Genomic DNA, 15,017 nt, shown 5'->3' on the forward strand with positions numbered 1-15,017 from the left:
CAGTGCCACTTCAGCCTCTACGCTGCACCTCACGCTTCACCGACTGTCGTGCCGGCAGACAAATACATGTACCTCCCATGCTCCCACGATAACAGCCCAACACGTCCCTTGCTATGCTCTGCCGCAGAGCCATAGCAAGGCAGCATGGCTTCAACAACCCCCGCCGAATCCGAGGCACGCGACACCTGCAGACCAAGACGGTGACGGATGATGATATCGCCCGTCTGGCTGCTACACCCCTCCACCCTCTCACCCTCGCCGATCTGTGCAAGAATGGCCGTCCTCCGCTGTCGAAAGAGGCTCTGCTCAATAATGCCAACTTCACCCTCTCCATCCTGCCTTCGCGCCTGGCACATCGCATCCAGAGCTTGCGATCTCTGCCCTACATTGTCGTAGCCAATCCCAATGTCAGCAAAATTCACAACAACTATGTCCACTCACTGTCGACGCTGCTGCCATACGCGGAGAGGAGGATTGAGTGCTTGGAAGAGGAGGTCACCTTTACAGAAGTCATGGCCAATTTGGTCCAGACGCACAGCAACACCATAGCTATCCTCGCTCGTGGCTTCCTCGAGGCGAGGAAATACATCAACAAAGACGACATCACCCGCTTCCTCGACGAACACCTCCGAGCTCGAATCGGCACCCGTCTCATAGCAGAGCAGCATATCGCCCTCCACTTCAGCTCCCAACCCCACGCCGAGCTCTCCGACAACCCACACCCGCAGGACCAGCAAGAGTCGACATATATTGGCGTGATAGATACAGCATTGAAACCAGCAGACATCATCGTGGGCTGCGAACACATGGTGGGCGAGATCTGCGAGCTCAAATACGGCGTTCGTCCCACGATCAACATTATCGGCGACCCAGAAACCACAATCGCACACATCCCTATGCATTTGGAGTACATCCTCACCGAACTCCTGAAAAACAGCTTCCGTGCAACAATCGAAGCAGGCATGGAAAAGGAGCCCATAGAGGTCACGATTGCTCCCGCTCCTGCTGCCGAGACACAGACGGAGCAGATGAAGTCGAAGACAAAGCACGACGCGGATGCTCACACAGGAGAAAAGCCAGGGATCAGCAACTACGACCAAGGAAATGTCGATTACGCTTCCGAATCCAATAAACCAGATCTCGCAATGTCAGAGAACATCAGACCTCTGGATCAAGCTACTCCCGGCGTGACAATCCGAATCCGAGATCGAGGTGGTGGTATTTCTCCAGAGAACCTGGACAAATTATGGGAATATGGTTTTACGACGTTCAACGAGGATGAGATGATGGATAAGATTAGTGTTGGTGGAGGCAGTTCGGGACTGGATACGATTAGTGGAGGGCCTGCTGGAGGGTCAAGCTTGGCGGGGTTGGGGTATGGCTTACCACTGGGCAGGGCTTATGCTGAGTATTTTGGTGGTGGAATTGCGGTGCAGAGTTTGTGGGGTTGGGGAACGGATGTTTATTTGAGTCTGAGAGGGGTGGGGAGGTTGGATGGGAAGGGGAGAAAGCTGGGAAATGGGGCATGGGATGGAAGGTGGTGACGAGGAAGAGTCGGGCGAGTAGAGCGAAATCATAGGAGAAAATAGGTCTCCAGCATTGACGACTTCGTCTTTTCCGGTCACAGCCCCATGATCCTCTGCCTGCTTTGGAGCCACGTTTTTCGCGTGTACGCAAAACGGCGTCGTTAGCTTTCACGGGTATCCGAACCCGACCTCACCTCATACCATCTTCAAAGTCACGAGCAGACAGGTGATCCTCAAGCATCGCGCATGCCCTATCCGCATCCTGAAGCATGCCAGCTGAACTTCACGATTTCGCGTCTGTGTGGCAGCGTGCAAGATGTGCGGAAATGTCTCAGCTCCGCCGAAAATTGCCACGAGGGCTAGATCAGCCACGCAGCCACGACGCAGATCGACGACAAAGCGAGTGCAAGTTGGTACGACAGGTCAAGCGAAGATCGTACCTGCGCACAGTGCGGAAGAACAATTCCCCACCTGGGGATCTGTTTTCGTGAAGCATACTTGCGCGGACTTGACTACTCACGCAAGAGGCATTTGCATCGCCACTGATTCATCCCACAATTCCTTCGACCTTCAAACAAAGATTGTAGCTTTGCCCTATAGCACTAAAGGACATTCTCGCCTCTGAGACCCAGGAAAGAGACCCTTCGGCTTAATATGAGCTTCGGAGGCATCATGGTGGAGCGAACGGCACACCGTTCCTGCCAATCGGCACAATAAGACCTGTGCCCAGCAAAAGAAGAGCTCTTTTCGGAGCTTTGAATGTGGATATGGTGTGACCTGCAGTATAGCCAAGAACACTAGTGCAATCCTTCAGGATTCCGTACAACGTTGGGTTACACGAAGGACAAAGAGGTCGTGGACACTCGAACGGCACAGTGGACATCAGAGGCGACATCCGAGTTCTCAAGATCATTCGTAGGCAAGAGCTGAAGGTGGAAGAAGAGAGTATAAAGACTCATTGAACTTCTCCGACGTGGTCCTCATCAGCAATTGCACGAACCAACCCAACACGACCAACTTCAACAATGCACACCCTCTCCCTCCTCCTCCCCCTCCTCCTCTCCACCCCAACCCACGCCTGGTGGAAACCCACCCCAACGCCAACCTGGCAAATCATCCTCTCCTCCACCCTCCGCACCTCCCCTCCCCCCTCTTCTTCAAACTACTCCATCATCGACTCCGACCTCTTCGACAACCCCCCCTCAACCTGGTCCCTCTACAAACGCAACTCCATAAGAACAATCTGCTACTTCAGCACCCAATTCGAAGACTGGCGTCCCGACGCCTCGAATTTTACTTCCCAACCCCAAAACCTCGGCTCCAGTCTCGATGGCTGGCCCGGTGAACGATGGGTCAACACGAAAGCTACGGGTATAAGAAATATTATGAAATCTCGGATCGCAGAAGCGAAAAAGAGGGGTTGTGATGCGATTGATCCGGATAATATTGATGCTTATTTACATTCTGGTGGAGGATTTGGACTTACGCAGGCTGATGCGGTGGATTATGTTAAATTTTTGGCAGCGGAGGCTCATGCGCAAGACCTCGCAATCGGTCTGAAAAACGGGGACGACATCGTTTCTCAACTTGTCGATTACGTCGATTTCGCTGTTGTGGAGGAGTGTCAGGGGAATTCGGATCTCACTGCTGGAGACAGTTATTATGATGAGTGTGGGAAGTATCAGCCTTTTATCCAGAAGGGGAAAGCGGTGTTTAGTATTGAGTATGTGGAGGGAACGCCGAGTTTGGCGGTTCAGAGAGGGATTTGTAGGAATGTGGTTGCGAAGGGGTTTAGTGTGTTGATTAAGAGGTATGATTTGGGGGAGTGGGTTGTGGATTGTTCGAAGGTTAAGTAGGATCGTGTGGAGATAGGAGGTGTGCGAGATGTGGAATTGTGTGATTTGTTGTTTTTGAGAAGGGAAGAGATGCTGTTTTACAGGTACAGAAAAGACTTCTATCGACATAAGATCTTTTGCTCAATCAGTTTTTCGTTGAATTAAGCTGTGCCATCCCGCAACGGCCTTGGGTTTTATAGAGAGATGCAAACTTGGTGGCCGGTGATATGTCACAACGGCGCGCCACGACGCTGGAGCACAGTTTCTCATCGGTATACAGCGCCATGATCCAGTCGATTCACAATAGGTGCTGAAAGCACTGGATATTTTGCCGGGGGCTCGCCGAAACTATGTTTGCCCGCATTAAGCGAACAGGGAGCATAGTCGTGCCAGTCATGAAATGTCCTCCCATTGACTACGCAGCTTCCGGATGAACTCACTTCCCGCGAAAACAACTTTTCCCAGTCAAGCATGATCTTCTTTCGGAGCGAGCCCGGATGCCCTCAGCTTGACATTACGGATCCCAGCGTGGATAGCTCGCATTCAGTCCGTAAGCGCTGTTCCCCAATCTGCACACGAAGGCTGCCAAAAACCTCGATCCCATGGTCGAGAAAGGGCCAGGCAAGGGCGACCAGGCATGAATAATAAAGAAGTACAACCCCAACGACCTATATAACGCCCAGAAGTTCCACGCAAAAGTTCGTACATCTCTGCACGAGCGTGCATTCGAGCTCGTTGTTCGCTGACCTTAATGAATTGAGACCAGTTGTGGATAAGCTCGAGGATATTTCGCCAGTCTTCGCGTTCCTTTGGACCGGGCTCCGGTGTGGTCGGGCGTATATGTATGACGGGTTTGACCAAAGGCCAGAGAAAGTCTCGCCTTGATCGTCGAATAAAAGACTTGATTACGGATCTTCTTTGAGGACCACGCGTATAGTATGCGTTTCCAGCCAGCTGGAGTGCTTGAGAGCTCATTCTGCTTTCTGCTCGCATCCATGAGAGCAGTGTAGCCTGCGAAGAAGGTGCCGTCATCCTAGGATTGTTTTTCAATACGAAGATTCGTTGATTTGCAATGTCCATATTGGCACGTAAGGCATGCTCGGTTTGCGATAACAAGAAATCTGAAAACGTTCGCAGGCGAGGTGCCGGTGAGCTGGCCTTGATTGCCGTAGTGACTGCAATCTCACACGAGCAACCTGACGGATGGCTTGGAGTTCATCGATTACACGAATTCGGAGGTGGACGGATCAGATCCGCGGGAGCGCCATGAAGGTTGGTATGGCATCGACGGTGACTGGCGTCCATAATAAGAGAAATATGATGCAGCGAGTAGTGACTCGAGCATACCAATGTGGAAGCTGGGGCCAAAGGCATTGCAGAAAAGACGACAACCGCATAAAATCATGGGCTTGGTGTATCGCCACTGGAGATCACCGCTTTGCGGGTTTCTTCATGCGTATGAGCGCAGAAATTTCTTCTTCGGTCTTCATTGGACTAGGGGAGACTGCACAGAGACTGCACAGGCCGTCGAGTGTATTGGCGATGAGTGCTTCCTCGGTATTCGTGACTACTCAGGCGTCGAGCTTAGTCTTACCAACAAGACTTTCAGCAGCGATAACGGAGGTCTTTGGGAAGGATAAGGAGCGTCAGCGCTAGGCCATTGTCCTCCTCAAGGCTCGAGGAAAATTTGAGACGATGCAAGGCCGACTCGTGAGGCACTTCCTTTGGGCTTTGGCCCGTAAAAGAGCCCGTGGTGCGAAAACAGGAAAGAGAAGAGCGAAGATGCCCATGTGCCTAGTCAGTGTTACGTTTCCGCTTACGCCAGTCGAAGTAGAGAATCGAAACCTTCTTATACTTGTCTCCATTGCAACCTGGTTCCACTGCTTACAAACGCTACAGATCGATGGAGAGTGAGGTCTAATTTGCATCCTGTAGTGTGTTCTTGACGTGCTTCAAGAGGCCAAATCGGGCTTGGGCACGCTGTGCTCAGAGTGCAACGCTAATAAGCGCCTAATTACTCGAACTTTACATGAAGATCTGCTACCATACCTGCAACAGGTCGTCGCAGCCTTCCAGTACATCAATTGCCGTACAATAATGATGACAATCGATCTGGACCCCAGCGTCTAGCAGATGCGTTGTGGGCCGCTGCCCTCTTGAGCGTCGTAATAGACATAGCAGTCGTATTTCTGAGCGAACTCCGGCGAGCAAAGCCAGTATTCCCCGGTCGATGAGTACGGATCCATGGAATCATAGCTGAAAAGGGAGTCAGTATCGCGGAAAAGCGCCCTCTGCGGACAGGAAAAGCTTACAAGTAGGTGCTTGCGGAAAAGAAAGACTCGAATCCACGATCTACGCCGTTTACATGGGCAGTGGCGTCGGCCTCGAATTGCTAGATCAAAGAGGAAAATCAGGACCAATCGTGGTACGCCTTAGGGGCTTTACTTACGCTGCCGCATGAAGCACCACAGTTTGCTTGAGTAAGTCCAGGCTGACGACCACTGTTGACGACCCCATGTCTGACTTGGACAGTGCAAGCCTGTGCTGCAGAGAGCATGCCAGCGATGGCAACGAGGGAGATGTAGGTCTTCATCTTGAGATGGAAGTTTGTTGTGTTGCTTGATTGGAGTGTGAGTGGTGAAAGCTGCAAATGAAGGACAGGCGGTGGGAAGATGTGATGGCGAGCATTGTTCTACGTGGGAGATTGGCGATTATATAGATTGCTCATCGTCAGCTGCCAAGAGGTCCAGTATGGATCCTTCCAAAGAAACGAGTGGTACCGCTGCATGCGACTACCATTCTCTCATTATTCAGCCGTTCCTTTAATCGGTTCTGCAATTTTTGGGGACTGCTAGCAACATGGAATAAGTCAACAATCTGAGCAACCATGGAACTACTTGACCAATAAGTGTTCATGCACTCATCAACCGCAATTAGTTGAGTGGATGAGGGCACGAGAATGGACTCTTCTCTGGGCCACGATCGTGTCCAGCGTTCATGTGCGGTCATGAACCAGAGTCGAGAGATCTCAATGTTACCCGAATAGGAATGCGCAGATGTGACCCAAGCATGCGCATAAACCGCTTCTGGTATCCATACTGTCGATCAAAATCCGACTCTGGGAATTCTAGGTACTGGATGGTTGAGGATGCAAAGAGTAGACTTCTTGCGGGCGCTAGCCTCGATACATAGCATACAGACGTTGGTTGGGCAACTTCATGGGAGCTACCTCGCTCCCTCGCTGGCATACGCTATGTGACTCTGCCTTGCGGTTCTCATACCTGTCAAATGGCTTTCGGCGGCTTCAAGCGAAGCAAGAATGCGTGGTCCAACTCACGCTGCTCTTCAAAACATTTCAATGCTGTGGAAGGACCTCATCAAAGCTTCAGAGCCGACGCTGCTCAAGATACGCTAGCAAGACCAAGTTTGCAATCAAAACACGCCATACTGGGCCATGTCCTCGAAGCATTCCGGAACCCATACAGAAGCCAAAGGTATTGCAAGTGATTCGTCTCCCGCAATGCTTGCGACCAGGACTCCAAGTTCAGGTTACAATCGTAGCTGCATTTCTCCACCTCCCGAAGGTTTCCCTCGCCGTCTCATGCAGTCCAGTCAAACCCAGCTTACCGTATTGCCTCGCCGTCGACCAGATCTTCGTCCGGAAGACCGCTGACTGCTGTAGCGGTCTGTCAGTACGCAAGAGTAGCGAAGTCCCGGAGCTCGCATGTTGGGGTAGCCCACGCATAGCCCTCCGCTTGCAGCCACTCGCATGACCAATGGCTCGGACGAAAATCGAGCTCAGCTTCCTGGATGATAAGCATGTGGCGTTCGGAAGTGAGGCTCGAGCTGCCGGACATTTTCTGCTCTGATGTAGGCAATTTTATGCCGCCCAGAGCTCTTCATCTGATTCCAAATCAGCTGTGTATGTCCAGAAGCCTTTTCCGCCCGAGCATCGGCGTTTGTGCAGACTATGAGTAAGTAACGTGCCCAGGCGGAATCGTCAGGGCTCGAGCCGACAGTTGTGCAATACGACGCTAATTATAGCAGCCAGTTCAGCATGGCTGAGAAGGAGTCTCTGCATGCCGCCAGAAAGCGCACGAGAGTTGCCACGAGGTGAGGTTGCGAGACCACAGCTTTCGGTGAGGAGCAATGTTGTCGACTTCCGGAAGAGACGATGAGTGCAACGTCGCCTGGCCGATTCGTATCATGTCGGAGAGCAGACTTGAAATGCAGAGAGTCTTCTCGCATCCCGCTCCCCTCGCAGATGGAGCTGAAGCTGAAGCTGCACATGTTGCAAAACAGCAAGAACAGGATCCGAGGTGGTGCAGCTCGTCTCGCATTCGGCTCCACAACAGCAATCCTTCGCCAAGACGACAGCAACCTCCAAAACGAGACCGCCTCGCCCTCTTTCCTGCCAACAAACCACCAACAACCACAAAAATGTCTTCCGAAGAACCCCTCATCACATTCTACGACATCGCCTCCGCTCCACCCTCCCGCACCTTCGCCGCAAACCCGTGGAAAATCCGCTTGGCCCTCAACTACAAAGGCGTCCCCTACAAAACCCAATGGGTTCAAATGCCCGACATTGCCTCCGTGCGTGAGAAGCTCGGCGTACCAGCCAATCGCACCAACGCCGACGGCACTCCCTACCACACCTTGCCAGTAATCGAAGACAAATCCACCGGCAAACTCATCGGCGACACATTCGAAATCGCACAATATCTGGACATCACCTACCCCTCCAGAGAAGGCAAGAACCTCTTTCGTCCAGACACCATCGGCCTCGTGGCAGCTCACAACGCCCACATCGATGGAATCTTCACCAAATACGCCATTCTTTGCAGCAAAATGCCCTTCGACCCCAGCGTAGCCGAAAAAGTAGGCGCAATGTTCGCCGAGCGCGCAGCGAAAATGGGGAAAGACATGTCCATCACCTCCGAGCAACGCGAAGCCATGATCGTTTCCTTCGAAGCAGCATTGGGTGAGCTCTCAAAAGCGTATCGTCACGAAGGCGGTACGACGGATTATTTTTGGCTTCCGAAGGGTACCAATGCGGCCCAGAAACAGAGGGGCAGAACTGCCAAGCCGTTCCTCGATGGCCAGGATCCTGTGTATGCGGACTTCATTATTGGTGCCTGGCTGAAGATGTTCGAGGCGAGTATGCCGGAGGAAGACTGGGCGCACGTGAGGACGTGGCATGGCGGATTGTGGGCCAGAGTTGTTGATGAGCTGAAGCCTTGGGCGGAGATGAAGTGATGCAGGCAGCCAGTGGCCATGAGTTTACGACAGGCATGAAGGGAACAGGCTCCGATGGAAAAGTTATGATCGGCATGAATTTGAGCTTCTCTATGAGACACGTTTTGAAAAAGGTGGTTTCTTACGCTAGTCAGCCAAGTCATGGCATGGAAACTTGGCTTGTCAGCAGAAGTTGTAGCAAAGCTTTTGAACGACTTATCGTGAATTCTGTGTAACTTCGGTTTGCTGGTCCGATTCTTGTCCCGCTCCACGATTCATGTGGGAGGTCTGCGTACCTCTATTGTCCCACATCCCATTGCACACACTCCACCTTATTTCAAACTAATCCTTCCATTTCGGCAGCTTCATCGTCCCATGCTCATTCAAATGCTTATGCATATCAAAAGCGTTCCACAACAAGTGCGGCTCATGTCCCCAGCCCTTTTTCAAGCATTCAAATTCCGCCTTGTCGAAGTAGTCCTTGAGAATCGGGTAGTAATCAGGGTGTGCACACTTCTTGATGATCTCCCTAGCTCTTTCTTTGGGTGACATGCCTCGGACATCTGCAAAACCTTGCTCTGTTACAATCACGTCGAGGTCGTGCTCGGTCTGGTCAACGTGCGTGCACATCGGTACAATGCAGCTGACGCCTGTGGGATCGGTCTTCGAAGGTCGCGTGGAAGGAGTGTGCATGATGGAGTATTTTGATGATCGAAGGAAATCGGCGCTGCCACCCAGTCCGTTCAGCATACGGGAGCCCATGACACAAGTGGAATTCGCGTGAGCGTAAATGTCCACCTCCACAGGGGTGTTCATGCCAATGACACCCAGTCTGCGGATAATCTCAGGCGAGTTCGACACTTGCTGGCTTCGCAACAGAAGCTTGGGTGCATAGTCCTGGTATCGCTCGTAGAAGCGGTGGAAGCCGTCTGGGGAAAATCGAATCGAGGTCGCAGTCGCAAAGTCCAGGTTTCCGGAATCGAAGAGGTCTAAGAACGAATCCTGAAGCACTTCCGTCCAGACTTTCAGGTTCTTGAAATCCGCTCCTCCACTTGCCAGCCCACCCACTACCGCATTTGCGATGTTGCCGATTCCGGACTGGATGGGCAACAGATTCTGCGGAAGTCGTCCATGATTGACCTCATGCTTGAGGAATTCGATCAAATGGTGTGCGATAGCTTTTGAATTGTCGTCCTCTGGAGCATTGGGTTGCGTCTGATCCGCATAATCCGACTCCACGATAGCCACAACGCGCTCAGGATCAACGGGAATGTGCGGGGTGCCGATACGATCTTCCGGAGACATGACCAGGTACGGCTTCCTCCTCGGCGGCAAATCTGTCATGGTAATGTCGTGGAGGCCTTCAAGATTTGGCGATGCCGTATTGACCTCAATGACAATCTTATCGGCCATTTGTATGATCTCAGGAGAGGCACCCACTGAAGCTCCAGGAATAATGCCGCCATCTTCTGTGATTGCCGAAGCTTCCACGATGGCCACGTCCAACCTGTTGTTCTCCTTGTGCTTTGTGTAATAGCCATACATCAGGTCCACCGGAAACATGGACAAGTGCTTGTCGAAGAAGTTGATGTTGCCATTGTTGATGCCTTTTGCGATCTCTTTACCCACCTGATGCGGAGCTCTCCGCTCAATCATATTGTTGCGAGCCCATCTGTTCTCCGTCTCTGCTCCACTGGAAGCTCCAACGAAGAGGTTGTATTTGAGCTTGCCCTGCAATTTGTTCTTCTCGACATGCTCGGCCAATGCAGTCGGGACCTTTTTGGGATAGCCCACACCCGTGAAGCCAGACCATATGGGGCGGGAGTCAGCACAGCAGGTGATGTCCGAGGAAAGGTAGAAACAAACCCTATGTAAGAATTGTGCGGGAACAGGTCAATTAGATCCTCAGCTTTGGCGAGCTTGCTCAGATAAGACGGTCTTCGGACTCTGCTCTTGAGCAACGCGGAAGCTGCCATTGCGGGCGAGCAGACTGAATGGGTGTGTTGCTTTGAAGTGAAAGTAGGCGAAGGAGAGGAAGAAAGAAGCTCACTTACCAGTTTCCAACAGACGTATGATGTCTGTGGCAGCTTCGTACCGTGTCGCATGAGGTCCACAATGCTCAAGAGCAGCCAGCCGGGTAATTTGCGGTCGATGCTGCTCTGCGGGATTGTGCGGATACGGCATGCCGGCAGTGAGAGAAATGGCGAGATGGTGATGTCAGTCGCACGGACGAAGAGAGCATTATCTCGGCTATGTCCAGTACGCAGCGATTGCTCCGTTCGGCCGTCATGCTGTGCTACAGTGCTAGCAGGAAAGTCGTGTCTTCTGGATGTGGTGGAAGGAAAGAAAGACGCGAGAAGAGGCGCGTCGCAAGGACACCGCTCCCTGCAGTGCCAAGAAAGTGTAAATTATGTACAAGACCTTTTCAACACACCCTCGATACTCCAGATGCATACGAAAGTACGGCACACGAGAAGCTTATCCGAGCATTGGAGTATGGACGGGACTTTGGTGCTTGATCCCCGGGCTTGATTCGTACACAGAGCACCATCAGCCCTTTGGCCATCTGGACAAATGTCCGTTGATACGCTGGAAGCGAATCGTGGCCTGGACGAGCTGTTCTCATCACCATTCTATGCTCTATCCTGCTTACTTGAGCAGGTGATGCGGCATGAATCTCCCATGAGGCCGCCGTTGATCGAGACAAGCCCGGATGCCACGTGCGGCAGGAACAATGCTCTGAGGACAAACTACTCAGCGACTCCAACATGTCACGAACTAATCTGACAGGGCTGAAGCCATTTACAAGATAGCAACGGGCCTCCCAGGATCCAGCCACTTCACCTTATCCGCAATACCCTCGTCCTCAAAAGCCTTCTTCAGCTTATACCCATCCTCAGTAAAATGATCCCAAGCCTCATAATGCATCGGAATCAGACAATCCGCCTTGAGATCACGAAACAACCTGGCCGCAGACTTCCCATCCATCGTGATCTGGTACGTCCCCGACTCCGGATCCTCAATATCATGCAACACCTGCGCATCGCCAAGGTTCATGATGGCAGCGCAAACATGGTACTGCTCAGCGATGCGTTTCAGCTCGGGAATATACACCGTATCGCCACTGAAGTAGATCGCATTCGGGAGACCAGAAGCACTGAAACCAAAGGAGTTACCGCAGTCCTCGTACCCCTCGACGCCTGTGATGAGGAAACCAGTGCATTCGTCGCCATCTTTGTGCTTGGCCGGCGTGGCAATGATCTGGAAAAGTTTCCCTGCGATGCGCACTCGTTTTAACGTCTGCCAGGGTTCGAACCCGTGCACAGTAGGGCGAGGTGAGAGCTTCTTCGCGCCGTCTATGGTGGTGAACACCAGCCGGCCGTCTAGGAGCTGACGGCCGAGGTCGTCAAGGTTATCCGGATGGTCCTCATGACTCAGGAGAACAGCATCAATGACGGGAAGCTGGTCGAGGCACAATGCGGGGTTTTGATGTACAACGAGAGCGAAGTCGTCCGTTATTGGGAAACGCGTGCCTGCTGGTGAAAAGAAAGGGTCGGTGATCAGCTTCACTCCATTGATTTCGAGGATTGCAGTCGCTGTGCCGATATGGGTAACACTCAGTTTGGGTGCCATGGTCGATGGGTGCGATCGGAAAGGCCTTGCAGTTCAACATGCAGCGAACGGCTTGCGGGTACGAATATTGCCTGATCTCGAAGGAAGCCACGATCCGGGACGGGACAGCCTTTCTCGTTTCCTCAATTTTCCCCTACCGTCCTCGATTCCGAGGCCGCGTATGAATACATTTGATACAAGGAATTCCATCGACGTACTAGGAAGAGTGACCCATGTGTGCGGCAACGGCATCGTTTCGGGGAAGCTGGTGGCATAAACTCCAGTGCTGAAAAGGCCGCAGTGAGATGCGGACTAGTAGATTCTTCTCAGCAGAAGAACGGGGTCTTCGGGGTCATCGGGGTCTCTGAACTTTGCTGATCAAAGCAAGACCCACGCCCTGGCCGTAATTGGTCCATTCTCTCCAGCTTCGCACGACTACACTTTGCCCGGATGGCAGTGCCAACTTCTCCAGGATGTCTCAAAGAGGTGCTGCGGGGGGACTCGAAACTTTGAAGTAGTTGCCTTCTAAAGGATCTCTCCGCCCGGCCCAGCTCCGACAATCCACTTGTGATGCCAATGAGCATTTTTCTGCATCCCTACTGAGCACATTTCAGCCATGGCGTAAGTTGCACATCTTCACATCGGCAGGAGACACGACGAAACTCATTGGGTGATAGACGAGCAAGTTTCGAAACTCCGGAACCCTACTTCGATATCGGCAGCTATCAGTGGCTCGTGACCTCTGAATCGAAACACGCACAGTTATGGGCCAATCGAGGGTTCATCTGGGCATGCTCCTTCAATCATGAAGAAGCACTGAGATGCTTCGAGCGAGCAGCCGAAGCGGATCCTTCGTGCGCCATGGCGTACTGGGGCATTGCATATTCGATCGGACCAAACTACAACAAGGTTGGGAAGAAATGCTCTCTCACTCAAAGCATCGCCGTTAAGAGAGAAATGCTGATACCTGCAGGCCTGGAGCCTGTTCGACGAAGAAGACCGCCTCTTATCCACAAGGAAAGCCAAGGAGGCGATGGCTCGTGCATTGCAGTTGGCCGGAAATGCCACATTTGCAGAGCAGGGACTGATACTTGCCCTCACTGCTCGGTTCCCGCCCACTGATGAGACTCTGGACGACTTTGCATGCTTCGATCGTGCGTACGCCGATGCCATGCGGCCCATCTACCAGGGCTGCCCCGACGATGTGGACGTCGCCGCTTTGTTCGCGGAAGCACTGATGTGCATGACTCCTCGTGGCCTATGGAATCTGGACACTGGCGAGCCTACAGGTGATCATGTGTTGGAAGCGCGCCGGGTCATCGAAGGGGCATTCGACTCCGTCAAAGGCATCAACCATCCCGCTCATTGTCATCTTTACATTCATCTGCTGGAGATGTCGCCCTTTCCGGAGCTGGCACTGCCTGCGGCCAATCGGCTTCGCGGCATGATCCCTGAGGCCTCTCATATGCTGCACATGCCAACGCATATTGACGCCGCAATTGGGGACTATCGTCGGGCCATAGACTCAAATGAGCAAGCCATAATGGCTGATGACAAGTATTTTGCCATGACGAATGGCCCAATTTTCTACCAAGTCTACCGCGTTCACTACGTCTCGGCAAAGCTCTACTCCGCCATGATGAGCGGTCGGCTTCAGGACTCTCTTGCAGCGGCGAACAAATTGGAACAAATCATTACGCGTGAACTCTTGACAACGACGAAGCTGAACATGGCGAACTGGGTCGAAGCACAACTTGGTAGCAGAGCTCACGTGCTGATTCGATTTGGGCGCTGGGAAGACATTCTTCGCTTGGAGCTTCCTACAGTCCCGTATCTGTACAGTGCGACGACTGCAGTAATCCACTACGCAAAAGGCATTGCATTCAGCGCACTGAGCCGCATCGAGGAAGCAGAAGAATCACAGCGAAAGTTCGAAGTCGCTCGATCTATGGTCCCAGCAGGTCGCCTAAATAGCCCTCCAGTCCGGCAGAATGATATCCTTGGAGTCGCCTCTGCAATGCTTGCGGGCGAGCTCGAGTACCGCAAAGGAAACTTCGATGCGGCATTTGCAACTTTGCGGGAAGCTGCTCGGCGGGAAGACAACCTGGCATACTCCGACCCACCGCCCTGGATGCAGCCAGTACGGCATGCGCTAGGCGGCCTTCTTCTCGAACAGGGCCGCATTGAAGAAGCCGAACGGGCATACCGGGAGGACCTTGGACTCGCCGAGGGTTTTCCTCGCCGCAAGGCGAAGCTGAACAATGTTTGGGGTTTGCATGGACTACACGAAACGTTGATACGAGCGGGCAAAGTTGAAGAGGCGGTCTTGATGGAACCTGAGCTGAACTTGGCCTTGGATTTTGCCGATGTTGATGTTAATGTTTCGTGTTATTGTCGCCTGACATCAGCTGCTGGCCGCGGCTGTTGTGCATGAAGAAGTGTGTGATGGTTCGCACTGCTTCGTACTGCGACTCGCGGTGTGATGTCGATGACTAGGATATGGGGAGCTGGGAAAAGTATTGTTTGTTAGTCATGCGCGCCAGGGTATAGCCTACTTTTCCTCTTGCCTGATGCAGAGTATTCTGCCCCACTTGAGTATGCATGATTTGGTGAGGTTTCCTCGCCTGTGAGCCCATGGGCAAAGGCAAGTAGGTTCCGCGTGGATCTCGTGAGTTAAGATCTACCGTGTTCTGTACAGCTGGCCGGACTTCTGAAATCCCCACTGATGGTGCCATTCTTTGTTGCTTAGTGTCTCAGGTTTCCGAATCAGGTCGGGGTTCGGGGACTGAGAGTTTGCAGTAAGGGT

The 15,017-nt window shown here is 52.6% G+C and overlaps 7 protein-coding genes across 7 annotated transcripts; 4 read left to right on the plus strand and 3 right to left on the minus strand.

Annotated features, from left to right (window-relative positions):
- Positions 1-113: 113 nt before the first annotated feature.
- On the plus strand, positions 114-1,544 carry RHO25_005443 (uncharacterized protein; the record flags this gene model as incomplete). Its single annotated transcript, XM_023596347.2, has 1 exon — positions 114-1,544. One exon carries the CDS (start codon positions 114-116, stop codon positions 1,542-1,544), a length of 1,431 nt encoding a protein of 476 aa, XP_023458026.1.
- Positions 1,545-2,551: 1,007 nt separating this feature from the next.
- On the plus strand, positions 2,552-3,382 carry RHO25_005444 (uncharacterized protein; the record flags this gene model as incomplete). The annotated part of the gene is made up of 1 exon (XM_023596348.2): positions 2,552-3,382. The coding sequence occupies one exon, from the start codon at positions 2,552-2,554 to the stop codon at positions 3,380-3,382; it is 831 nt and encodes a 276-aa protein (XP_023458029.1).
- Positions 3,383-5,487: 2,105 nt separating this feature from the next.
- RHO25_005445 (uncharacterized protein) lies at positions 5,488-5,954 on the minus strand (the record flags this gene model as incomplete). Its single annotated transcript, XM_065602643.1, has 3 exons — positions 5,488-5,617; positions 5,674-5,753; positions 5,811-5,954. 3 exons carry the CDS (start codon positions 5,952-5,954, stop codon positions 5,488-5,490), a joined length of 354 nt encoding a protein of 117 aa, XP_065458715.1.
- A 1,847-nt stretch (positions 5,955-7,801) lies between these two features.
- On the plus strand, positions 7,802-8,620 carry RHO25_005446 (uncharacterized protein; the record flags this gene model as incomplete). The annotated part of the gene is made up of 1 exon (XM_023596349.2): positions 7,802-8,620. The coding sequence occupies one exon, from the start codon at positions 7,802-7,804 to the stop codon at positions 8,618-8,620; it is 819 nt and encodes a 272-aa protein (XP_023458024.2).
- A 321-nt stretch (positions 8,621-8,941) lies between these two features.
- Positions 8,942-10,783, minus strand: ACU8 (Acetyl-CoA hydrolase; the record flags this gene model as incomplete). The annotated part of the gene is made up of 2 exons (XM_065602644.1): positions 8,942-10,466; positions 10,650-10,783. The coding sequence occupies 2 exons, from the start codon at positions 10,781-10,783 to the stop codon at positions 8,942-8,944; spliced, it is 1,659 nt and encodes a 552-aa protein (XP_065458716.1).
- Positions 10,784-11,401: 618 nt separating this feature from the next.
- Positions 11,402-12,232, minus strand: RHO25_005448 (uncharacterized protein; the record flags this gene model as incomplete). The annotated part of the gene is made up of 1 exon (XM_023596352.2): positions 11,402-12,232. One exon carries the CDS (start codon positions 12,230-12,232, stop codon positions 11,402-11,404), a length of 831 nt encoding a protein of 276 aa, XP_023457748.1.
- Positions 12,233-13,072: 840 nt separating this feature from the next.
- Positions 13,073-14,645, plus strand: RHO25_005449 (uncharacterized protein; the record flags this gene model as incomplete). Its single annotated transcript, XM_023596353.2, has 2 exons — positions 13,073-13,120; positions 13,185-14,645. The coding sequence occupies 2 exons, from the start codon at positions 13,073-13,075 to the stop codon at positions 14,643-14,645; spliced, it is 1,509 nt and encodes a 502-aa protein (XP_023457749.1).
- Positions 14,646-15,017: the final 372 nt, after the last annotated feature.

This window comes from Cercospora beticola, chromosome 3, assembly GCF_033473495.1.
Source record: "Cercospora beticola chromosome 3, complete sequence".
Classification (NCBI taxonomy): domain Eukaryota; kingdom Fungi; phylum Ascomycota; class Dothideomycetes; order Mycosphaerellales; family Mycosphaerellaceae; genus Cercospora; species Cercospora beticola.